Source organism: Acytostelium subglobosum, assembly GCF_000787575.1.
Source record: "Acytostelium subglobosum LB1 DNA, scaffold: scaffold1, whole genome shotgun sequence".
NCBI lineage: Eukaryota > Evosea > Eumycetozoa > Acytosteliales > Acytosteliaceae > Acytostelium > Acytostelium subglobosum.
Genome location: NW_012236531.1, coordinates 790,727 through 815,116, shown reverse-complemented (window position 1 = coordinate 815,116; position 24,390 = coordinate 790,727). Strand labels below are relative to the sequence as shown.

Here is a 24,390-nt window from a genome sequence, read left to right as displayed (position 1 = left end):
TCTGTGCTATTGTCAGTTTTGTCATGTTGGTAGGCATTGGCAAGAGTGTTTCGTCTGGTCTCGATAATGGAATGACTATCTTAGGTTGTTGTAGTGGCTGTTGCTGAGGCCTTGGTCGAATAGGTCTCTGATATTGAGGTTGATATTGGGGTTGGGGCCGAGGTTGAGATTGAGGTTGTCGGGGTTGTTCATCGTCAAATATTGTCAGTTCAATGGCCGAATGGTCTCCATTATCCTCTTGATTAACATCTTTTGATGAAGATTGATTATCTTTCTCATTGTTCCTATTACTCTTATTGTTGTTGTTCTTCTTCTTGTCATCTTCCTTATTCTTGTCTTTGCTTTCTCCATCCTTGTTCTTGTTCTTTGTCCTCTTGCATAAGTTGAAGCAACCACAGCCACATCCACAACAGGAAATGATCTTCTTAATTAAAAATATTCCTACTATGAGTAGTATAATCGCAATTATGATGACTCCAAACACAATGATGTTAGTTCTACACTGTTCATACATCAAACAATAAAACTTGCTAAAATATATTTATATTATTATGTTAGTTAATCAATCAATCAAACAATTCAAATTGGAGTTGTTCAGGTCCAAAGTACTTACTTGTCATTTGTACAGACATCTGAGCATGACTGTTTGGAGGTGGTATCGATTACCTTTGGATCGTAGGGATCGGTGTAGTTGTTGCTTTTGATGATGGTTGCCGTCGTGTTGAAGTAGACAATCCTCCAGTCTAAAACTCTACCATCATCTCCGGTTAAACTAACCTTGCAATGGTACTGGGATAGGTCGGTGGACTTTGTGTGAACCTTGAACGTCAAGACTTTGATCTCACTGGGATCCATTGTGAACACCTGCGCGGGCATCGGGGTGATGCCTGGAGAGCAATCATCCGCAAAGACATAGTACCGGGATATGAGTGTTCCATTGTTGGTCGCCACCACCTTGAGTATGCCATCATTGGACATGGCCCCAAATGTTTCGAGGCCAGTTCCTTCGAGAATCTTGCCGGGACTTTGATTGATGTAGAGTGTGAGGCCGTCTGTAGCGGCCTTGATCGTCAAAAATGAATTATGGATGGTAGTGATGGGTATGTTCAACATTAGGTTTCCATTGGCGTTTATCAACTTGGAGTCGGGATTGAAAGTTGACAGCAAGTACTGGGTGGCCTTGCTCGCGTCCTTCTTTGCCATGTCCTCTTTCCAGTAGTCGTCGATTTGTCCGTCTATACATGACCCAGCCTCGGCCATACAGAAGTTGGGCTGTGTGTAGTAGGCCTTGTAGCCAGTGCCAATCTTACTACAAACTGAGGAGGACGAGGTAAAGTATCCATTGGGGAGTACCAAGCTGGAGGTGGCCATTGGCATGCTGTGGCGTGGGTTGCTGGGGTCGGTTTTGGGGTCTGGAACAACAAAGATGCTGCTCTCAAACGTCCTGTACACTTGGGGTGGGGAAAAGTCACCTTCGAGCTTGATGACAATACCCTCGGCAGAGATGACTGGGTTGCTTGGCGAGATGATATACTCGTTGGATACCTTGTAGCCATTGACATCGGTGTAGTTCATTGTGACAGTGATGGTATAGAATACAATGGGTGGCTCGATCTTGTAGGCTTGGTACTGAAGTTGACTCATGCGCATGCAGTTGGCGGCGGCGGACTGACTGCCAAAGAGGTCGCACTTGAGGTTGGCGCGTGAACGTTGTGTGTAGCCAAAAGTTGGCATTAGTCCACAGCTGCAGCATGTTCCCTCGCTGTATGGCACCTGCTTGCCAGTGTCCAGATCGATCACTGTGGGACAAGTGTGTACATCTGGACGGTCGCGACATGAGTCCGTGACTAAATAGTCGGTGCCGAAGATGGTGTACTCATCCAAACCAGAAGGGAAGTTGGACCAGTAGACCAATGAACCCTGCAGACTGGCCTGTATCTTGCTCAATGACAAAGAGACATCGCTCATCACAGTCATACTTTGACCTGTGCTTTTGTTGAGTAATGTCACATTTTTGAATGTCACGCTTTCAGTGGACTATAAATAAATCAATTGTTAGTATCATATGATCAATTAATTAATCAACTCAATGAAAGAGACCAATAAAATGGGGTGCATATAAACATACCTTTCCACTCTCAATCGTGAGTTCAACAACCATCATGGTCTTGCATCCTCCTGGTACATCTGGATCACCACTCTGTGTGCATTGTTCAAGATGAGTAGCGCCAATAATGCTTGCCAACAATGACGGTGTGAGCATATGAAGGAACAATGACAACACTATCAATACTGATGTGTATCGCATTGTTGAAATTGAATATTATCTTGCTGATTATAATTAATTGATTATTTGATTGATTGATTGATTGATTGAATTGATTGTGGACCCACAAGATATGTGACCAACTTTTGCAAACTCCTGGGCCTGATTCCGATTTGCAAAATTTTGCAAAGACATGCGTGTCAAATCACACGTGATCATCGATTTTGGATGTGACACAGTGCGACAGTGAACTCTCCATTCACTCCAATCAATCTTGTTTGGTCAACCCATATGCCTCGCTTGATTAGGAACAGTTGTAATGGCGCACCTATCATCTCCACTTTGATCACACCGGCAACACCTGGTCCTCCTGCATTGGCATCGTAGACTAGGAAGCCTACCTCTGACTTGGGCCCTGCAAGGTACTTTCGCTTCTTGGTCGATAGCTCCAGTTGGAAGAATGTATCGGCCAGGATGTACAGCGTGTCCTTGCCATCGAAGCAACATGAATGAATCTGATCCTTCTCAACATTGAGGTCCTTGACAAACACGGAACTTCTAAGCTTCTTGAGATCAAACGTTATGATCTGTGCAGTCTCTTTGTAATCAGTATAGTATCCACCAACTATATATACATTGTTTTGATGTACAAAGCTGAATGGCTTGGCCAATGAACAATGTATGTTGCCAACTGAAGTGAACCTTTGTGTCTGGAGATCAAACGCATCGATCCTGTTCTGGTACTTGCGTTCGCTACCCATTGGATTGTGCTTGCCACCCACAAGATAGATGGTCTTATCACCATCATAGCATGTGGATATATCAAATCCACCTTCAATACCAATGATTGGCGTGCCAAGATACCATGATCTCTGAGAGATTGAGTAGCGGCCGTATCTAACTTGGTCAACTCCGCCGCCAAAGAAATATACACTGCCCTTGGCGTATATAATAGAGGACTCTGATCCAAGTCTATGAGGGATTGGACCCAGCCTTGTGTCCACCGCCGGTTGATCCGAGGTGGGATTGAGTGAGGTAATATAGCATTGATCTGATCCAATTATGAAGGCCATCGAGGGTTGATCCCAACATGATTCATCGATTACAATGGATTGACGGGCATGCTCACTGAGGGCACTCTTTATCGAGTCATTGATTGATCCCGTCACACGATAAGGATGGGTGAGTTGGAAGAATGATTGATTGATCCGTCCAATAGTGTCTACAACGGCGATCATGAGGTTGATGTCGGCATCAGACTGGGGTAGTGGTGGGTCTGGAGGAGAAGGGGCAGAGATAGACCTTGACCTTGACCTAGTCCTAGACTTGCAATGCTCCTTGATGAACTCATTCATTGAATGACATTGCAGAATCCTTGATACCAATGCGTCAGCCTCAATGTCTGTGGATATTGAGTCCATGTGTTCCGAGGAGATGTCGCGAGGCGGGACCAATGGTGGTGCGGTTGAATGTGTGTGGGGAATGTTGTACACGGCAGCTGACTCGATATGATCAAACTCTTTGATGATCGATGTTATCATGGTCATTGTAAGTTCCAACTCAGTGATGATTGGAACCTTTGCACGATGTTCTTCCACCATCAATGTCACATGCATCTCTCTGAACCTCTCTGTAATATCCAAACATGTTTGTTGCAACGTCTGATAAGTCGATGCCAACTGTGGCAACAACGACCACAAGTGTCTCATCCTTGCAATGAATCCAGAGTTGTCATTATTCTGCCAATCATCATCAACATCATCATCATCACAATCATCATCATCATCCTTATCACACTTCTTCTTCTTGTTGCTGTTGCTGTTGTAAAGTGATTTGATTGATTGTCTAATGTTGTCTACGTTGTCCAAGTCATGATGACGATGTTTGATATCACAATCAGCAACAACATGTAATAATTGATTATAATACTTGATTGGTATTATTATTGACTCATGATCATCCAATGCTGATGACGACGATGATGATGTTCTCAACAACAAACTATCCAATGACAACAGTTTGATACAATCTAAACATATAATATGTGGCAATCTATTACGATCACATTCATTCTCTGATGATGCCTCTGCTGATGCTATTGTTGATATTGATATTGAATCATTGGACATGGTCAAGTGTTGTGTATAAGTATACTTGTATAACTGTCAATGTGGAATGAATGAACATCCCGAAGGTGTTGTTGACTTTCAAAGAATAAACACGTTGCAAAGATGAAGGTGGTGGTTCAACTTGGAGATATTACTTCATTTATTAATAGAGTTAGTGTTGAGATAGAGAGATAAGTAATAGATATAGTAATAATGACAGGTAATAAGACAAGTATATTTAAAGGTAATGAGCCAAAGGATAGTAATCAAACAAATAGTCTTGATGAAACAAAGTATGACTCTACAAATAAGACTGTATCACTCATTGTGATCGGATGTGGTAGTAGAGGTTATGTCTACACTCTATACGCTGCTGAGAAGCCAAATAGATTAAAGGTATTGATTGATTGAACATGAATGATTGAATGGATGACTGAATAGAGTGACTAACAATGACCTTTGAAGGTGGCAGCTGTATGTGACCCTATCAAGTTCAGAAGAGAGAAGATGGCCAAGGACTTCTCTTTGGACAGCAGCATGATGTATGATGATTGGAAGGCGATTGCTGCAAAGGACAAGGTATGTGAATGAATGACCTTGGCACATGAACATGTCGCTCACTCAATCACTCCATGAATGAAGTTTGCCGATGCAGTACTCATTGCAACACCAGATCAATTGCATGCCGAACCAACTATTGCCTTTGCCAACAAAGGTTATCACATCTTGGTCGAGAAGCCAATGGCTGTGTCACAGGAGGATTGTGATAGAATGGTGGCCGCTGCCAAGAATAACAATGTTATCTTTGCAGTTTGCCATGTTCTAAGATACACGCCATACAACCTAAAGATCAAGTCATTGATTGAGGAAGGCTATATTGGTGAGGTGATGAATATCCAACACCTGGAGCCCGTTGGATACTATCATCAGGCTCATTCATACGTCCGAGGCAACTGGAAACGTGAAGATACCTCATCATTCATGTTGATGACCAAGTCCTGTCATGATCTGGATCTTATCAATTTCTTTATGAACAAGAAGTGCAAGTATGTTATCCAATGTTTGTTCAAGCATGGTTGGTTGATACTCACACAATAATGATATAATAGGAAGATATCGTCCTTTGGATCGCTCACACATTTCTCCAAGGAGCACAAGCCAGAGGCTGCTGGAGATGCCAAGAGATGTCTAGATTGTAAAATTAATGGTATGTAGTTTGATTGAGTGATTGGATGAATGAGTGATTGGTATCGATTGACTGACCTTGGAACAATCCCCAGACGTGTGTCCATATTCTGCCAAGACAATATACTTGACACATTATCCTTGGAAGAGAGATTGTCTTGTTCCTGACAAAGAGCCAACCAAAGAGAATGTCAGAGATGCCCTTAAGGAGGGACCTTATGGAGTGTATGTACCTGATCAATCTTTGTTCTTGGATCCTCGGATACTCATTCAATCAATCATTCAATCAATCAAGATGTGCATATGAGAGTGACAATGATGTAGTCGATCAACAAGTTGTCAACATGGAGTTTGAGGGCGGCAAGACTTGCTCATTCTCAATGGTGGCATTCACTGAAGAGATATGTGTCCGAAAGACAAGGGTATTCGGTACACATGGTCAACTGGATTGTAATGGACACACGATCATTTGGGATGACTTTAGACATGGTGACAAGGAGATATTCAAGCCAGAGCTGGTCAGTGGCACCAAGATGACAGGTCACAACTGTGCCGACTATTACCTGATGCGAGCATTTGTTTATGCCGTAGCCACCAACGACCCAAGTCAGATCCTGTCCGGTCCAGACGACACACTTCTCAGTCACACCCTTGTGTTCAAGGCTGAGCAAGCAAGACTTGAGAATAGAGTAGTAATGCTCTAATGCATCCCAATGATGGTGATGTTCGTAAGAATGAAGTTGTTAGCTCCCTCATCTCGCTATGCGAGATATGTCCATGGTCCATCCGTGGATGGACCGTGTAGGTCAGATTGATCAGTCGAGTGGTGCGCGTGTGGGTGTTGTGGTGGGGGTCATGATTGATGGTGGTAACGTCACGTGTGTGATGTTAATTAATTGGGATGAGGGGTGATTGATGTCCGACATCACACCACTTGTCTAATGACAGGTCGGTGAAGTTTGACACCTGTTTATTCATTCAATTCATTCATTCATCATTCATTCACTCATTCACTCATTCAGACATACATACATACATTATTACATACATTTATACATATATACAACAATATCATCAACAACGTCGTCAATTCACAACTTCATTCCCAATCTGCACCAGGTCAACCGTCAGTCTGTCTGGTTAGATGTTGTGGTAGTCAGTCAGTCCCTCATTGCGACACCACACATCACTCACACAACACGCTCATCAACACTCACTCTTTCATTCATTCATTCAATTCATTCATTCAAGAAAAGAGATAGATAGAGATAGAGATAGAGTATGTACTCTGGTACTCCTATACTAAAAGGATGAACTATGAGTATATAGACAATATATACAATAACAACAACAATAATAATTATAATAATAATATCAACCGAAGAAATATGGATGATGATCAATCATCTACGACGACAATGACTTCAACAGCTTCTTCATCTGCAGCTGCCTCAATGAACAATCGCCAACAGGTTACATCACCACCTCAATCTCAATCTCAATCTCAACCTCAACCATTGATGATCAGTCCAACTACAATGTTATCCAATGCCATCAGTAGTCTGAGCTTTGATGAGCGTTGTATACGTCTGTTGAACAACAGCAGCAGTGGAGTAGGTGGTGGTCATCAAGGCTCATCATCATTGCAACGTATAGATCATGGTCGAAGCCACAGTGATGGTGTGTTCTCTCCTCCGTCACACTATCTCACTCATCACATGTTCAACAGCAACTCGATTGGCAACCTTATACATCCGGTCAATGTCAATGACGTCAGTCCTCCATCATCATCATCAATGATCTTTCATCACTATACCACGACTACCAACTCATCAACGTCCGCTGGCACTCTTTCGCCATCATCATCATCAAGTGGTGCAGCTGCATTTACCGCTTCACTCCCTCCAATGTATATACTCGAGCAACAACATCAACAACAACAGCATCCACAGCATCCACAGCATCCACAGCAACAACAACAACAACAACAGAGAATAGATGGTAGTCTACATCATATTATTTCACCGCAGCACGTTGAGCTGCATTCACTTATATCAACTCCCCTGACACAGACGTCAACAACATCAACCACCTCCACATCATCATCATCATTCAACAACAACAATACCAACAACAATGTGTTATACATGCCACCACCAGTCAACGCCAGAGAGAGGATCAATGAGTTTAGAAAGGTACGAGTCATTGGCACTGGATCATTTGGATACGTCTATTTGGTGCAGCACATGATGGACCACAACTACTACGCACTTAAGTGTCTGCTAAAGTCGGATGTGGTCAAGCAGAACCAGGTGGAACACTTGCACTCGGAGAAGTCCATCCTGTCGACCATCCACCATCCATTCATCGTCAATCTCTATCAATCGTTCCAGGACGAATCCCGGATCTACCTGTTGTTTGAGTACGTGGCCGGAGGCGAGGTGTTCAAACACCTGCGCGACGCCCGCGTCTTTTCCAACGACATGGCCAAGTTCTACGCAGCCGAGATAGTGCTGGCCTTTGAATATCTACACAGGAACAATATAGCCTATCGGGATTTGAAGCCCGAGAACCTGTTGATCGACAGCCAGGGACATATCAAGATCACCGACTTTGGATTCGCCAAACGTGTCACCGATCGGACATTCACCCTATGCGGCACGCCCGAGTATCTGGCACCGGAAATCATCCAAGGTACTGGACATGGCAAGGCAGTCGATTGGTGGGCACTTGGCATACTTATATTCGAAATGCTGGCAGGGTATGTTACGAGCATGCATGCGTGTAGTGTGTCCGCATGACTGACATCCAATCAATCCATATAGCTTCCCACCCTTCTACGATGATGATACTCACAATATATATCAAAAGATATTGGCTGGACGTATCGCTTTCCCGGTTCACTTTGATCCTTTGGCCAAAGACCTGGTAAAGAAGTTACTGACAACTGATCGCTCCAACAGACTTGGTGCACTAAGGGTATGTTATGAATGAATGAGTGAATGGATGAATGGATGAATGATTGATTGGATGAATACTTACGCTGACACTCACTCACTCAATCAATCAATCCAATGTCCAATGTGCAGAATGGTGCTCAAGATGTAAAGGAACATCGTTGGTTCGAAGGTATCATCTGGACCAATCTGTACAATAGAACTACACCAGGACCTTTCATTCCAAATATCCAACATGAAGGGGACTCTCATTACTTTGAGCAATACATGCAGGATGACAAGTATGAGGACCCTCCACCAGGTTACGTCGACCCATATCGTAGACACTTTCAAGATTTCTAATCCAAAGACAGAGAAAGGGGAAGAGAAAGAGAGAATAGCAAAGAATACGCCCATCTGTGTCTGAATAGGCAACAACACTCGACTGTCCGACAGACCGACGCCACATACCTCTTGGGAGTGATGGTTTCGATTCTTCAAGTTCACCTTCGGAGGCAGGACTGGACGATGACCACAACACACACAAGTAAAGGTTGGACCAACTCCTTGGCCCTTTGGGAGGCTACTACAACATCATAGTGTCTATGCTCTCCACATCATAACGCGTACATCACGTGAACAAGGCTGTAACCCAAGTCATCAAAATATCTGATGTTTTGATGATCAAAGGCAACGTCCGAACACATAAAAGGCGATCTWTCTTTTGCAAACACTTTGATCGTTCGTTCCATCTGATTGTTTTACAACATATATTGTATCTCTCTCTCCTCTGCACTATCTATCCACTTACTCTCTATCTATCTATTTCCCCTATATACACATATACACATATATACACATATACAATGATGAAGTCAATCATTATCGTTTTGATTGCTTTGGCTACATTGGCCAACGCTTACTACTTGGAGTATGAGAAGGTAAGACTGGTGGACCACACCCCAGTTCTGTCCAATGGTCACACCAACTACCTCTTCAGAGGCAATGAGCCAAAGATCGCTGTCCATGGTAATGATCCCTCCTACCCTACACTTCTGAACCCTTTCCTCTCCTTTCCCCTCTCTCTTCCCTCTCATCTCTCTTTCATTCACCAAAGTAGTAGTTGCACATATTAATCCTATCGACATTATCACTTCCTTGTATCTCTCTCTACTCTCTATCTCTATCTCTACTTCTACCTCTATCTCTACCTCCATTCTATTCTATTCTCCTTCTTGTCTCCCCTCTCTCCCTTTTGTTCCATTCTCTTCTCTTCTCCCACAAACACAAACACAAACACAAACTCAAACACATAAGGCCAGGATGAGTTTGCCTACGACGAGTTGGTTGAGTACATGAGAAACGTTTCAAAGGCTGACGGTGTTATCATGCCAGAGCAATTCTTGATCTATGATATCAAACTGATCTATGGTGTGGCTGAGGAGATGGCCGATGTCCACCTCGAGCAATGGTACTTTGGCAACAACACCGATCACGGAATGTTTGCCATCAACATCACCCTCGGTGACATCACCAACCCAAAGGATATCAGCAAGACTCTCCGTGACAGCATGGCCAAGACACTCCCAGACTGGCAGAAGGATGATTGTAAGTACACTCATTCAATCACATCAGTCTCCAATCAATCAATCACTCACTAATTCAATCATAACTATACACAGTGCCAAGCAGAATGGCAATGTACCGCGACATCCTATACACTCCATATGATCTCCCAATCGCTCTTTACATTCATTGTGAGTGTGGTTGTGATAGAACTGGAGAGGTGTTTGCCTCGTACGTCATGAAGTACTTGGGCTGGGACTACAAGAAGGCTATGGAGTGGGATGATCAGGTTGCTGGTCGTCCAATCCTCCCCAACCATCAATGGTCGGTCCAATGGTACTGCCTCTACCTCTCACTCGGTGAGAAGATGAACATTGATTGCACTGGTGCCTATTAATCATACAATCAATGAATCATATAATTATATAAGTATCTCAATATATAACTCTCCGGAAATTTCAACAACAATATCGAATGTTGGCGCAATCCACTTCACTTTAGATTCACATTCTTTGGGGTATCTCGGTGCCAAACACTCTCATCTCCTTTCAATCATTCCATTCGCGCACGCATAGGGCCTACACGAGCGTTGGACTTTGGCAATCAGCAATATCAAATATCTTTGGATCACTCCAAATGACATGATCAGGCACTTACTGCCGTGTGTGTTGGTAATCAATCAAGTCGGCGATTGGCAGCGTGTGTGTGTATGACATTGTACATACTTTGTGTGTGTTAGTGTCGATGATCATACACGATTGATTGGTTGATTAATTGACATACTTCATTCTTTATATTCATCATATTCATTATATACATATTTATAGTTATTATTACTATGTCGTTAAATAGATCATCATTGTTGTTGGGATTGATTGTCTCTTGTGCTGTTCTGTGTTGCAGTGCAGAGTACTTGGAGTATGAGAAGGTACGTTTGGTTGACACTGCCACCTTCTCCGATGGTACTTCAAACTACTTGTTCAGAGGCAATGAGCCAAAGTTAAAAGTAAATGGTATGTAGCATAGTAGTACATTCACTCGATCAAACTCAATCATTCAAACTAACCATCAATCAATCAACTATTAAGGTGTCGATGAGTTTGCTTATGACACATTGGTAGAGTATATGAAGAAGAATGCCGCTACATTCAATGTTACAATGCCAGACAACTTCTTGATATTCGATATTAAGCTCATCTATGGATGGGCCGATGAGATGGGCGACGTACATATCGAGCAATGGTTCTTTGGAAACAACACCGACAAGGGACAGTTTGCCCGTCAACATCACTCTTGGCGACGTTGTCGACCCCAACCTGGTCGAGGTCAAGATTCGCGACGACATGGCAAAGGATCTGGCTCACTGGCAAAAGGACGACCTGCCCAGCCGCATCCCCTACTACCATCAGCTGCTCAACACCCAGCAGTCTCAGCCCACCGCCTTCTACATCCATTGTGAGTGTGGCTGCGATCGCACTGGCGAGGTGTTTGCCTCGTACGTCATGAAGTACCTGAACTACTCGTTCAACCAGGCCATCACCTGGGACGACAGTGTTGCCGGTCGTATCATCATGCCCAACCATCAATGGGCTGCTCAATGGTACTGTCTCTACATGCAGTTGGTCGAGGGATTGAACATTGATTGTTATAGACCATAAAGGGGTCTTGCCTCAACTAAGACTATGTCTTGCCATTAATAAAGACCAACGATCTAATGTCGTTCGTTTGTTTACTCGATGTATGTTGATTGAATGATTGATTGATTGGCCAATAAATAGTGTCGATGTGAGGCAGTTGATACTGGACTGCCTCAAGGGGATGGGATGTATGAGTACAAGATTGATGAATGATTGATTGAGATTGAATGAATGAATGAGTTATGGACAACCAAAGTAGATGCCATCAGGTCGCAGACAGAAGGGTTCCACTTGTTGGAATTCGCCACAATCATCGCATAGCTTGTCCTTGCAACTTGATTGATAGAGAAGACCATTGACACACTTCATGTTGGTCTTCATGTAGTCAAAGCAGACAGTGTCGGGTGATGCGATCATCTTGAATAGAGTGCCACTACAGTAGCCTTGCGAATAGAAGGAGATCACTGTCATGCCCTTGATCATCTGTTCGACTTGTGTAGAGTTGGCGCACGAGGCCTGCATGCTGTTGCCACCCATCTCGTCGCATTGATTGAGTGTGATGGTCTCCTTGTCCTTTGAGTTCTTGCATTCAGAGTCGCCAAAGTCGACGCGCACAGCCTGCTGATCGCTCTGACAGCTGACCTGTGATGAATGATAGTCATAGTCCATCAAACAGTAGTCTGTCATCACAATGTCTATCTCTCCCAGTTCACTTGGACTGCACGATGATGAGTTATACCATTGACTATAAAAGTATTCATTGTTGTTCTGAGCATCAGTGGCAGCAATGATGCACAATAGTATTGCCAACAGTGTTGTCTTGTACATCATTGTTGTTTGTAGTTGTTGAAGTTGTAGTATTTGTAAGAAGTAGTAGTTCGACGACTTAAGTATTTGTGCAAATCAAAAGATCAACAACTTGAGTGTCTTTGGTTCCAGATCCAAGTCTGTTCCAGAAATGGAAATTTGGGATCTTCTGTTGTGGATCTAGCCAACATTGTTCATTCAATTTATTCATTCATTCATTCATTCAAACATTCATTATTTGTTTGATTAGTACATGTATAGATAGAGATACAAACATATACTGATATTCAAAGATAGTTAGAAAGAACGTGAATCAATCATTGAGTTGAGTTATCAAGGTTGTGAATGAGATGGATCTGAATAAGTTTAGATTTACACCTAGAGGTGATGGTAATGGTAATACTAATGCTAAAGGTACTACTACTACACCAATGAGTGTATCCAATTCAACTTTGACAAAGGCAACTCCTGTTACAACCTCAACAACAACTACGAATACACTGGGTAGGAATACACCTATATCAGGAAATGCAGTTAATATGAAGCAAACTTTGACGACTGGGATAGGTACTAGATTCGGTTCATTGAAGTTATCCACAATGACACCGACGACAACTGGAAATCAGAATAATACAAATAGTTTGGTTACTCCAATGACAAAGAAGAGAATACAACAGGAATTGGATGAGCTTGAGGACTTGGATGATGACTTCTCCACTCCTCATGGTCAAGGAGTTGGAGTAGGTGGGCGAGGATCAACCACTAGCAACAAAATAGTTACCAACAATGCTGGGAGACCGAATATGACTTCTATACCAAAGCAGATCACTTTGGATACCAAGCAATCAACTTCCTCCGCCACTACACCATCCTTGCTAATGAACAATTTGAGGACTCCTACTATACTTCCAACAAAGAATACTCCATCAACATTACCATCTTCAGTTCGTACCAACACCCTCAAGACACCCAAGTCAACAACCGCAGCCGGGTACAACAACCACATCAACAATGAAGACACCATCTCGACCAAAGGACATATTCTATATTGCCATCACGGAGAACCGATCAAGAGAGATCGGATACGCCTCCTACAACACCATCACAGGCGAGATTGAGATTGGACAGTTCTGCGACTCACAAACTTATGTACATTTGTACACCAAGTTATTCATACTCAATGCATCCTTGGTATGTACCAATAGGCGTTCGATCGATCTATATCCTTGCATTGTAACTAACTATTTACAAACAATAGGTGATCACTCCACCAATGGGAGAGGACTCTCAACTGATCAAGATGATCATTAATAGATTTCCAAACATTGAGTTTGCACCAATACCTCGCAAGGTGTTCAGTGAGAACAATGGCATGCTACTGGTTCGACAGTACTCAATACCGGACAAACTCAACCTATTGGAGAGACACATGGAGTCCAAGTATCTTGCACAGGCTGCACTGTCCGCCATCATCAAATATCTAGAGGGAAGCCAAGATATTACGTTTGCCAACGGTTGTGTCAGAGTGAGTATAAGTAACTCATTCATTCATTTATGGACAACTGACCGACTGACTATCCATCCTCAGATACTGTACTCTGGTTCAGAAAGAACAATGCAAATTGATGCTGAGACTATTAGGAACCTGGAACTTGTACACAACTCAATGGATGGAAGCAGAACATGTACATTGTTCTCTTCGTTAAACTACACAAAGACATCACAAGGTTCAAGACTACTAGTTAGCAACATTGTCCAACCTCCAAATGGTATGAATGACTATACATTGTCTCAACCATGTGATCTAACCATGTTTGTTGTACACCATAGACATTGGTACCATCAAGTTGAGACAAGAATCAATCAGAGAGCTACTCAAGAATGAGAGGAACTTCTTGTCTATTGGTCCTGTACTTGCCAAACTCTGTGATCTTGATAAGATATTGGTGTACTTCTCACAGAGGATAGACTTCCACAAGTTTGGAGTAACAAAGATACAAAAGACACTGAAGTCAATCGTAAGTATGATTGATTGATTGATTGGATGTGACCAATTCTAATACTAGTAATACAATCACAGATTGATATCAAGAATACCATTGAGTTGCTACCAAAGTTGAGTTCACATTTGGCAACAGTGGCATCACCATTGATCAAGGCAATATCCAACAACATTACACTACCTGCCATTCAAGATATTAGGAATGAGATCATCAAGTACATCGACGAGAAACCCCTGATTGCTGCCAAGCTCACAATGTCAAACATTGTAAGTTATCACAATGGACACTCAATCACACCTACTAACCATCATTGATGAATAGATTGTCCATTCAATCAAAGGTGGAATCAATGGATTGCTTGATGTATGCAAGAAGGCATACAATGAATCATTGTCTGACATCAATAAGTTGGTGGAGTACTACAAGGACCATTTCAAATTGCCAAACATTAGATTGCATCAGAGCGGCAACAAGGGATATTACCTATCTATACAGTGCAAGAACAAGTCATTGCTACACCTACCATCAATATTCATCGGAGTCAAACACAAGAGTGGAAAGTGCGAGTTCAATAGTGAGGACTTGATATCATTGTCAAGGAGGAACAAAGAGGTGTTTGAGGAGGTACTCATGTTGACCTCACTATCGGTTGGATCATTGGTGGACTACATGCGAGATCGTATCTCAATCCTATACAATGTCTCTGAATCAATCGCATTGTTGGACTATATCTACTCATTATCAACGTTCGTCTCAATGAATGATTGTGGTAAGTAACATACTAAGTGGAGTTGGAGTTCATACTAACTTGATTGATTGGATAGTATGTCCACAGTTCTATGAGAAGGGACCAATTGCCATCAAGAAGGGTTGTCATCCTTATAGGCTACAATCAAACAAGAACAATATGCCTGGATCGGCCTTTGTTGCTGTAAGTATCGAGCTGACTATTGATGGAAGAGTCATTAATGACTAACATTGATTCATCATAGAATGATACTCTTCTCACTGAGACATCATACTTCCAGATGCTCAATGGTCCAAACATGGTAAGTATCTTCATTTAACGTCATTCCATTCAAACATAATATCAATTATTCAATCAATCAATCAGAGTGGCAAGACAACATATATTGAACAGGTGGCACTGTTGACTATTATGGCTCATATTGGTAGTTATATTCCAGCTCAGTTTGCATCACTACCAATCGGTATGTATCATATCAAACAAAGGAATGATTGATTGATTACTAATAATCATCAATATAAAGTGGATAAGATTATCAGTAGGATAGGTACATCAGATAATCTACAATCCAATGCCAGTACGTTTATGACAGAGATGACAGAGATTTCATTTATATTGGAATGTGCCACCAACAAGTCTTTGGTCATTGTAGATGAACTTGGAAGAGGAACATCCAACATCGATGGTTCCTCAATTGCCTGGGCAATCAGTGAGAAGATCGCAACAATCGGTTGCTTTACACTCTTTGTGACTCATTACAAGGGTAAGTAAGTCCATTGCATTGCACGGACCAGCAACTGACTCATGGTCATCGTGTAGAATTGTTGTCAATGACATACATGTACCCAACATTTAGGAACTATCACATGAATGTATCCAAAGAGGATGATGTACTGAAGTACTTGTACACCTTTAGTGAGGGTGTAACACAGATATCAAACTATGGTATTGATATTGCAGCCATTGCTGGAGTGGATGATGATGTTGTACAACATGCTAGATCCATCCGTGAGCATCTTGACGATCAGACCTTGCTATCCAAACAATTCCAAACTGATCATCCATCCAAGTCTGCCTTTGACCTCGTACAGAAGCTATTGAACCTTGAGCACTCCAACCTCAGCGACAAGCAACTCGAGACCTACATCAAGACTCTCAAAGAGCAATACCGATATGTAGATGGTGGTCCAACTTCAATGCACTTTGATACACAAGACTCCTGAGCCAATCAATCAAGTTGAATGAACTCTTTCTTGTTGTATGTTGTATGTGATGGTCACATTGTTTGATGTTGATTGTAAGGCCTTTATGTCCCAGGTAACCACACTCGAATGAGTCGGTTTGATCATTCTTGCACAGGGTCTTGTCTGTTTTTGGTTGGGTCAGATCGCGATTTGACTTAGAATGCATGCAAAACAGCATCTTCTTCCAATCCATATACACTCCATTCATCTTAGTTATACAAGTTGTTCAACAACCAACAACAACACTTGTTATACATATCTACTATTACAACAACACTACCATTACAACAACAGAACAACAAGGGATCATACATTCATTCAATCACACAACCTCATCATCATCATCATCAATCAAATAAGATCCCTAAAGACAAGTCATTGGAGAACAAACTATGACAAGCACTCCTTCAAATGGCAATCACAGCAGCAGCAGCAGCAGCAATGTGTTTGTTGAGGGCACTGCAGTATGGGTACCGGATGCTCAGTTGGAATGGGTCGCAGCAGATGTGATGTCAGTGTCGGAGAATGAACTGAGCGTCATGGTACGAATAAGGGATGATGATAGAGAGTTGTCATTCCATCGCGATAAAGTATTCTTGCAGAATCCCGAGATACTTGAGGGCATCGATGATTTGGCTGGCCTGTCTCATCTGCACGAAGCGGCCATCCTGCACAACCTGCATCATCGATACAACATCAATACGATCTACACATACATTGGTAAGATCCTCATTGCCATCAACCCATATACATCACTGCCGCTGTACGGACGCGAGATGATCTCTGCCTACTATGGCAAACAGCTGGGCGCGCTCGAGCCGCACGTCTACGCCGTGGCCGAGGACGCCTTCAAGGACATGCGTTACGACGGCTCTAGTCAATCGATTCTGGTCAGTGGCGAATCTGGTGCCGGCAAGACCGAGACCACCAAGTTCCTGCTTCAATACTTTGCTGCCATGGGCAACATGATCAAGACCAGTGGCAGTGCCTCCAACCTTGCCGACACTCTTCGCAAGTCCACCACAGACAAATCAATCGAGGAGCGTGTTCTCGAGAGCACTCCCCTGCTCGAAGCATTTGGAAATGCCAAGACACTTCGCAATGTATGTTGGTTGGCGTCAACATCAATGCCAAGCTCGTGACAATCACATGTTCACTCATCACTCAATCAATCACAACAGGATAACTCTTCTCGATTCGGCAAGTTCATAGAGATACACTTTAACGACTCTGGCTCCATCATTGGTGCCAAGATCCTCACCTACCTCTTGGAGAAGTCTAGACTGGTCAGACAGGTCTTCAATGAGAGGAACTACCACATCTTCTATCAGGTAGGTTCATCAACATCATGATGGGACACACAAGGACGCGAATCGACGAAACTGACCCAACAACTCATTCATAGTTACTTGTTGGAGCCTCAGACGAGATGAGAGAAAGACTATTCCTTGGTAGTCCACAGGACTATCACTATCTTAACCAAAGCCAATGCTTTGAGATTGAAGGCGTTGACGACGATGCAACATTTTTGAAGACCTGCCATGCAATGTCAGTGGCGGGCATATCGATGCAGGAGCAAGAGAACGTATTCAAGATCATCAGTATAGTTTTACATCTTGGAAACATCGAGTTTGTCGATCAGGGCGATGACAGCAGCAGCATTGGACAGGATGAGCCGCTTGAGAAGGCAGCCACACTCATTGGCTGTCCAAAGGAGGAGCTGGCCAAGACATTCCTGACGCGCAAGGTCGTCACGGGCAAGGAGTCATTCGTCGCCACCAACACAAAGGAGCGTGCAGAGAATGCCCGAGACTCGTTGGCCATGCTGTTATATGGCCTGATGTTTGAGTGGCTCGTGGTCAAGATCAACTCGTCCATGTCGGTGCAGCAGAAGTCCAAATCCTTCATTGGCATTCTGGACATCTACGGCTTTGAGTCGTTCGAAGTCAATGGCTTTGAGCAGTTCTGCATCAACTATGCCAACGAGAAGCTGCAACAGGTGTTCAATCAGCATGTGTTCAAGGAGGAGCAGCAAGAGTACATCAAGGAGAAGATCGACTGGTCTTACATCGACTTTAATGACAATCAGGACACGCTGGACCTCATCGAGAAGCGTCCAATGTGTATCCTCTCACTGCTGGACGAGGAGTCCATGTTCCCCAAGGCCACACCACAGACCTTTGCCACAAAGCTCTACTCCAAGCTGGCGTCACATGTCAAGTTTGAGAAGCCTCGTTTCTCCCATACAGCCTTCACTGTGCAGCATTACGCCGGTAAGGTCACCTACGAGACTGACCAGTTCCTGGACAAGAACAAGGACTTTATCATTCCAGAGCAGATCGCCGTACTCCAAAAGGCCTCGTTCGCCTTCATCAAGACAGTGCTGGGAGGCAGTGAGCGATTGGGCGCCGGCGGCCCACAACCATCCAACAAGCAAGCGTCAGCATCAGCATCATCCTCAATGAAATTCTCCTCCGTTGGCTCACAGTTCTCTGCGTCACTGGCAACATTGATGAAGACGATCGGCACGACCACTCCACATTACATCAGGTGCATCAAGCCCAACCCCGACAAGCAGCCACAGAACTTCAACAAGCACGACGTCATCCACCAGCTGCGTTGCGGTGGTGTCATGGAGTCGGTAAGGATCTGTTGTGCTGGCTTCCCCACACGTCGTCCTCTTGGCGAGTTCTACGCGCGCTACAAGCTGCTCTACACCAAGTCACAGACGAAGCGCGGTGCCGCCAAGGATCCACGCACTCAGGTACAGACCATGCTCGAGGGTATCCAACTCTCGGATGACAAGTACAAGCTGGGTATCTCCAAGGTATTCCTGCGTGCTGGTCAACTGGCTGCACTGGAGAACCAACGCATGGGCAAGCTCAATCACAGTGCCACAGTCATCCAATCATTCTGGCGCGGTTATCATTGCCGCAAGCAGTACAGACTTCAAAGGTCCGCCGCCCTGGTCATTCAAACGCGCATCCGAGCACAGATGGCCAAGAACAAGATGCAGTTCATGAGGAGGATCAACGCAGCCACACTCATACAGAAGGTGTTCCGCGGCTACAGGTGTCGCAACGCCTACAAGAAGAGGTTGAACAGTGCCAAGCTACTTCAATGTGCCATCAGGAAGTCAGTGGCCAAGTCTGTTATGCAGGTGGAGATGTTTGAGCACGCAGCTATTCAGTTGCAGACTGTGATCAGAGCCGCCACGGCCAAGAAGAAGCTGAAGAGCAACATCCGTGGCATCATTCTCATACAGGCAAAGTGGAGAGGAAAGATGGCACGCAAGCTTTACAGCGAGATGAGAGCAGAGGCGCGCTCACTGCGCTCCGTGCAAGATGCCAAAAACAAGCTGCAGGAGAAGCTGGAGGAGATACAATGGCGACTCACCGCAGAGCAGCGTGGCAAGCAACATCTGGAGGAGACCAAGCAACGACTGGAGGTCAAGCTCGATGAGGCCACTGACGCCAAGGACCGTCTGGAGATGCAGGTGTCAGACCTGCAGCATCGAGCAACAAAGTTCGAAGCGGGTAACAAGGCTTTGGAGGCCGAGGTTGCCACGCTTGGCACGAACTTACAAGAGAAGACACAGCAACTGGAGCAAATGACATCGGACAAGAAGCGTCTAGACGTTGAGCGTTCAGAGTTGCTCACTCGCACACAAAACAATCAGGTCCAGATCGAACAGATGAGCAGCGAGCTCAAACAGGAACATGAGGACAATGCTCGACTATCAGAGGAGTTGCGCGTTCACAAGGCAGAGACAAGTGATCGCATCAAGTCACTCGAGTCACAGCTGGCGGCCAAGTCGCACGAGCTTGAGGTGTATGCCCAGGAGCTCACCAGCACCAAGAAGAAGCTGGACCGCGTTGAGGAGAACAATCTCACTCTCAACAGTCTCAAGGACACGCTGCAGAGCTCGTTCAATCAGTTGGTTGAGGAGAATGGCGACATCAAGGAGCAAGTCGCCAAGTCGAATGAGACCAATGTGCGTCTGGAGACTGCCAGCAAGATGCTCGAGACAGAGCTCGCCCGCCTGAAGGAACTTTCCGACCGCCTCGAGCGTCAGCTCGACGAGACGACCAAGAAGTACCAACAGGAGCAGATGCAATGGAAGATGACCGAAGAGTCCACAAAGCTTCAGATTATCTCATTGAACAGCAATGCTGAGGACCTCAAGTCCAAGCTACAGCAGAAGGACACACAGATGGGAGAGATGTCGGAGAAGTTCAAGAAGATCAAGAACAAGCTGGAGTCGGTGCAGGAGGACAAAAAAGCTACCACTGGCGACTATGACAAGGTCAAGGCTATCAAGCAGGCGCTCGAGGAGGAGAAGAACCAGCTCAACCAACAAATCACAATAATCAAGCAAGAGAAGGACCAGTCAGTTTCCAACAATCAGCAACTCAAGGAGAAGCTGTCTAACACCAAGAGCACCCTAGAATCCACACTCAACGAGGCTAGCAGGCTGAGAAACGATATTGCCGCTAAGGATGAGCAGGTCAGCAGGATGAACACTGAGCTTCAAGAGCTCAGAGTAACCTCGCTAAGACAGGCCAAGGAGCTGGTGGATGTGTCGTCCACACTGCAGATCGAGAAGACCAAGGGAGAGATTGCCATCACACAGAACGAGCGACAGATCGACAGTCTGAAAGCTGACGGCGACAGACTCCAACAGCAGCTAAAGCAATCAGAGCGCGACCTGTCTAATGCCCGCGAGACCACTGGCCGACTCGAGTTGGAGATCAAGCAGCTGAACAATCTAAAGGAGAGATTCGAGAGCGAGTTCTTTGTGGCAAAGGAGAAGAGCACGACCACTGCACAGGAGTCACTCTATCTCAAGGAGGTCACCTCGCAGATGCAGCAGAGTCAGGACCGCCTGGAGAAAGAGTCGCTCGAGAGGAAGCAAATGGTGGAGCGCTTGGAGGACGAGAAGGACCTGCTCAAGAAGCAGGTGGAGAAGTTGACCATCCAGGGCGATCAGACTGCCCTGCAGCTACAGACCACTCAGATGCAGATGGAAGCTGCCACCAAGAAGAGACATGAGAACAAGGAGAAGGTAACCAAGCTGAGCGCACAGCTCGAGCAACTCAACACAGACCTTGCCCAACTCAAGAACAACAATGCCACGCTTCAGTCCAGTCTGGCCGAGGCAGACATGGAGCGAAAGAAGCTCAAGGACAAGAGCTCAAAGACCAAGCAACAGTACCAGGAGCTCAGGGAGACGAGTGTCAAGCAAGAGACCGAGCTGACAATGACCAAGAGCAAGATGGAGTGGGTCGAGAACTCGTATGGCGAGCTCAAACAGAGGAACCAAGATTTGTCCGAGCTGTACCAGATGGCCAAGTCACAACATGGTGGTCAGGCGACCGAATGGGAGAGGATCAAGGAGGCCAAGGACGAGGAGCTGCAACAACTGCGCAGTCAGGTACAGGTGCTCAAGGATGGCCAGGCATCGCAGGAGAATGTGCAGAAGGAGAGGAGTGGGGAGTTGGAGAGCAAGCTGCTGAGCATGCAAGAGGAGATCCTTCGCATGTCCACCGCCAACAAGCAGCTTGAGGAGCAATCGTCAAGTCTTACGAGCCAGCTGCAGGAGCAGCGTGTCGAGAACCAGGGCCTCAAGCAACAGGCATTCGAGTACAAGAAGAACAATAGGAAGTCGATTGAGGTGCAACAGTTCCTCGAGGATACAAAGAGCAACCAACTCAATGAGATACAGACGTTGAAGAACACAATCGAAGAGTTGCGACTGCAACAGGCCGCATCATCCGAGTGGCAGATGGAGCGTGAGCGCATGGCCAAACAGATCGAGCAGTTGATGCGAGAGCGTCAACAGACCGACATGTCCAGACAACAGATGGCCACTCGCTTCAGCGAAGCATCTTTCAGACTGGGCTCACTGGGCCGTCTCGAGGAGATAATGGACCGCAAGGAGAACGACTGGGAGAAGCTCGCGCGAAGCGTGGGCAATCAGGAGAAGCAGACCAGACTTCTGAGCGATTACCTGCTGTCCTGCAAGCTGGAGCACTCGACGCTCGCCGGACAGATGTGGTTCCACCAGATCACCTATTGGCAGGCATTCGAGATTGAGAGCTCCAAGATCTTCAAGGGCATCATCATGTCGATCGCCAGCTTCTCACACACGCACTTTGAAGACATTGATCTGACCAGTTACCTGCTGGCCAGCAGCTCGTTGCTGCTCTATGTCTTCCAGAGCAAGCTCCCCAAGGGCAGTGTGGCCATCACCGCGAGCATCCCAACGATGGCCGAGTTGGAGGACATTGAGACATCACTGGACACAATGCCATCAATGGCTGGCAATCAGTTCATCATCCATTTGCAACAGTCCATTGGTAGATCATATGGCTTGTTGTTCAGCATCGTAACAACTCGTCTGCAATCAATCATAGACTCTGTTATCTTGAACGAGAACTATAACAAGAAGACAGCGGCCAATGGTGCGAGCAGCAATTTGAACAGCATCGAGATGCTCACCAACTACCTGCAATCAGTCATTGGCGTGTTCCAGCCACGAATGATCCACTTTGAGCTGTCACAACAGTTCTTCAACCAAGTTTTCTCATGGATGTCCGCTGTGATACTGAACGCCTTCTTCCTGCGCTCGGTGTTCTGCACGGAGCCATTTGCCAATCACACCAAGGCACGCATCGACACGCTGCTGAGGTGGGCCAATGAGACTGGCGACGTATGGGTTGGCAACGTGGACAAGTCATTCGACATGATCAAGGAGGTGATTGCCGTGCTCACGATCAAGGACAAGGAGAAGCTGGCCGAGGAGAAGGTGCGCAAGCAGACCTGTCCCAGTCTGAACCCCTACCAGCTGAGACAGGTGCTGGCGCACTACAATCCCGGCGAGAATGGCTTTGGCAAGAAGGTCACGGCCAAGACTATCACATTGATCTGTCCACCAAGTCGTCCATCTGCTCCATACGTAGTGGATGAGAAGAAGCTCAACTACATACCAATCAAATCGTTGCATTACTATGAGGATCAAGACATCAAACATATCTCATTGCCAGGTTCAATCAAATTCTCCATTGAGAATGAGATCAAGACAATCATTGCACAATGCAATCAAGAACAACAACAGAGGCAACAACTTCAATTACAACAGCAGCAGCAACAACAGCAACAACAATAAAGGTGTCGTGTCGTGTCATTGTAATTGTATTGACATTTGATTGATTGATAACAACGAACTACATTAAATAGATATTCAAAGATTGATCTTGGAGTTCAAGATGGGGGTCTGAATTTGACCTTGATCTGTTCATAAGAATGAAAACCCTTGGTGTGTGAGACAAAAGAAGACTTTCGCACCAAAGTGGATCGACACCATCAAGCCCAAACACAATGCAATCATCACATCCAACCAACACACACACAAATAACATCAACCACCCTGGACTCACATGTGACCTTCAGAAGCACTCCATGCATTCAGGCAACGGCAACTAGAGCATACTTCAGACATTGATCAAGGCCTTCGATAGAACCAAACGACTGCCAGTCACTCACTCCCTCTCTCTCTCTATGCACATCAATCAATCAATCATTCAATCAATCACTGGGTGGGTGTCACAGAACTGGACATTATGCAGCCAGGGATTTCCAGCTAGCTTAGAGGTTGTGAAACGTATGAATGTGTGCTAGGCAGTAATGAATGAAGATGAATGAATGAATGAATGTAAGACACCCATCTCGATGGAGACCACCAACTAACAAGGCCACAAGTTATTTAAAGAACAACCTTATTGTCCATTGATTGAATCAATCTAAATCATTCACTTTGCTTAATATCATTCATTCATTCATTCAATGACACTCTATTGTACTTATTATTATCTGTAGTAGTATCATAGT

The 24,390-nt window shown here is 44.9% G+C and overlaps 8 protein-coding genes across 8 annotated transcripts; 5 read left to right on the top strand and 3 right to left on the bottom strand.

Moving 5' to 3' along the window:
* Window positions 1-609: 609 nt before the first annotated feature.
* Window positions 610-2,308, bottom strand: SAMD00019534_003370 (hypothetical protein; the record flags this gene model as incomplete). The annotated part of the gene is made up of 2 exons (XM_012903770.1): window positions 610-2,037; window positions 2,129-2,308. 2 exons carry the CDS (start codon window positions 2,306-2,308, stop codon window positions 610-612), a joined length of 1,608 nt encoding a protein of 535 aa, XP_012759224.1.
* Window positions 2,309-2,481: 173 nt separating this feature from the next.
* SAMD00019534_003360 (hypothetical protein) lies at window positions 2,482-4,395 on the bottom strand (the record flags this gene model as incomplete). Its single annotated transcript, XM_012903769.1, has 2 exons — window positions 2,482-4,084; window positions 4,196-4,395. 2 exons carry the CDS (start codon window positions 4,393-4,395, stop codon window positions 2,482-2,484), a joined length of 1,803 nt encoding a protein of 600 aa, XP_012759223.1.
* Window positions 4,396-4,587: 192 nt separating this feature from the next.
* On the top strand, window positions 4,588-6,260 carry SAMD00019534_003350 (hypothetical protein; the record flags this gene model as incomplete). Its single annotated transcript, XM_012903768.1, has 6 exons — window positions 4,588-4,770; window positions 4,840-4,953; window positions 5,017-5,420; window positions 5,484-5,581; window positions 5,655-5,784; window positions 5,855-6,260. Coding segments are annotated over 6 exons (1,335 nt in total), but the record flags the coding sequence as incomplete, so codon positions are not given.
* Window positions 6,261-7,079: 819 nt separating this feature from the next.
* Window positions 7,080-8,858, top strand: SAMD00019534_003340 (hypothetical protein; the record flags this gene model as incomplete). Its single annotated transcript, XM_012903767.1, has 3 exons — window positions 7,080-8,320; window positions 8,385-8,538; window positions 8,649-8,858. 3 exons carry the CDS (start codon window positions 7,080-7,082, stop codon window positions 8,856-8,858), a joined length of 1,605 nt encoding a protein of 534 aa, XP_012759221.1.
* Window positions 8,859-9,361: 503 nt separating this feature from the next.
* Window positions 9,362-10,458, top strand: SAMD00019534_003330 (hypothetical protein; the record flags this gene model as incomplete). The annotated part of the gene is made up of 3 exons (XM_012903766.1): window positions 9,362-9,524; window positions 9,813-10,103; window positions 10,178-10,458. 3 exons carry the CDS (start codon window positions 9,362-9,364, stop codon window positions 10,456-10,458), a joined length of 735 nt encoding a protein of 244 aa, XP_012759220.1.
* A 438-nt stretch (window positions 10,459-10,896) lies between these two features.
* Window positions 10,897-11,520, top strand: SAMD00019534_003320 (hypothetical protein; the record flags this gene model as incomplete). The annotated part of the gene is made up of 2 exons (XM_012903765.1): window positions 10,897-11,074; window positions 11,150-11,520. Coding segments are annotated over 2 exons (549 nt in total), but the record flags the coding sequence as incomplete, so codon positions are not given.
* Window positions 11,521-11,938: 418 nt separating this feature from the next.
* On the bottom strand, window positions 11,939-12,529 carry SAMD00019534_003310 (hypothetical protein; the record flags this gene model as incomplete). Its single annotated transcript, XM_012903764.1, has 1 exon — window positions 11,939-12,529. One exon carries the CDS (start codon window positions 12,527-12,529, stop codon window positions 11,939-11,941), a length of 591 nt encoding a protein of 196 aa, XP_012759218.1.
* A 4,363-nt stretch (window positions 12,530-16,892) lies between these two features.
* On the top strand, window positions 16,893-23,668 carry SAMD00019534_003300 (hypothetical protein; the record flags this gene model as incomplete). Its single annotated transcript, XM_012903763.1, has 3 exons — window positions 16,893-17,603; window positions 17,682-17,831; window positions 17,906-23,668. 3 exons carry the CDS (start codon window positions 16,893-16,895, stop codon window positions 23,666-23,668), a joined length of 6,624 nt encoding a protein of 2,207 aa, XP_012759217.1.
* Window positions 23,669-24,390: the final 722 nt, after the last annotated feature.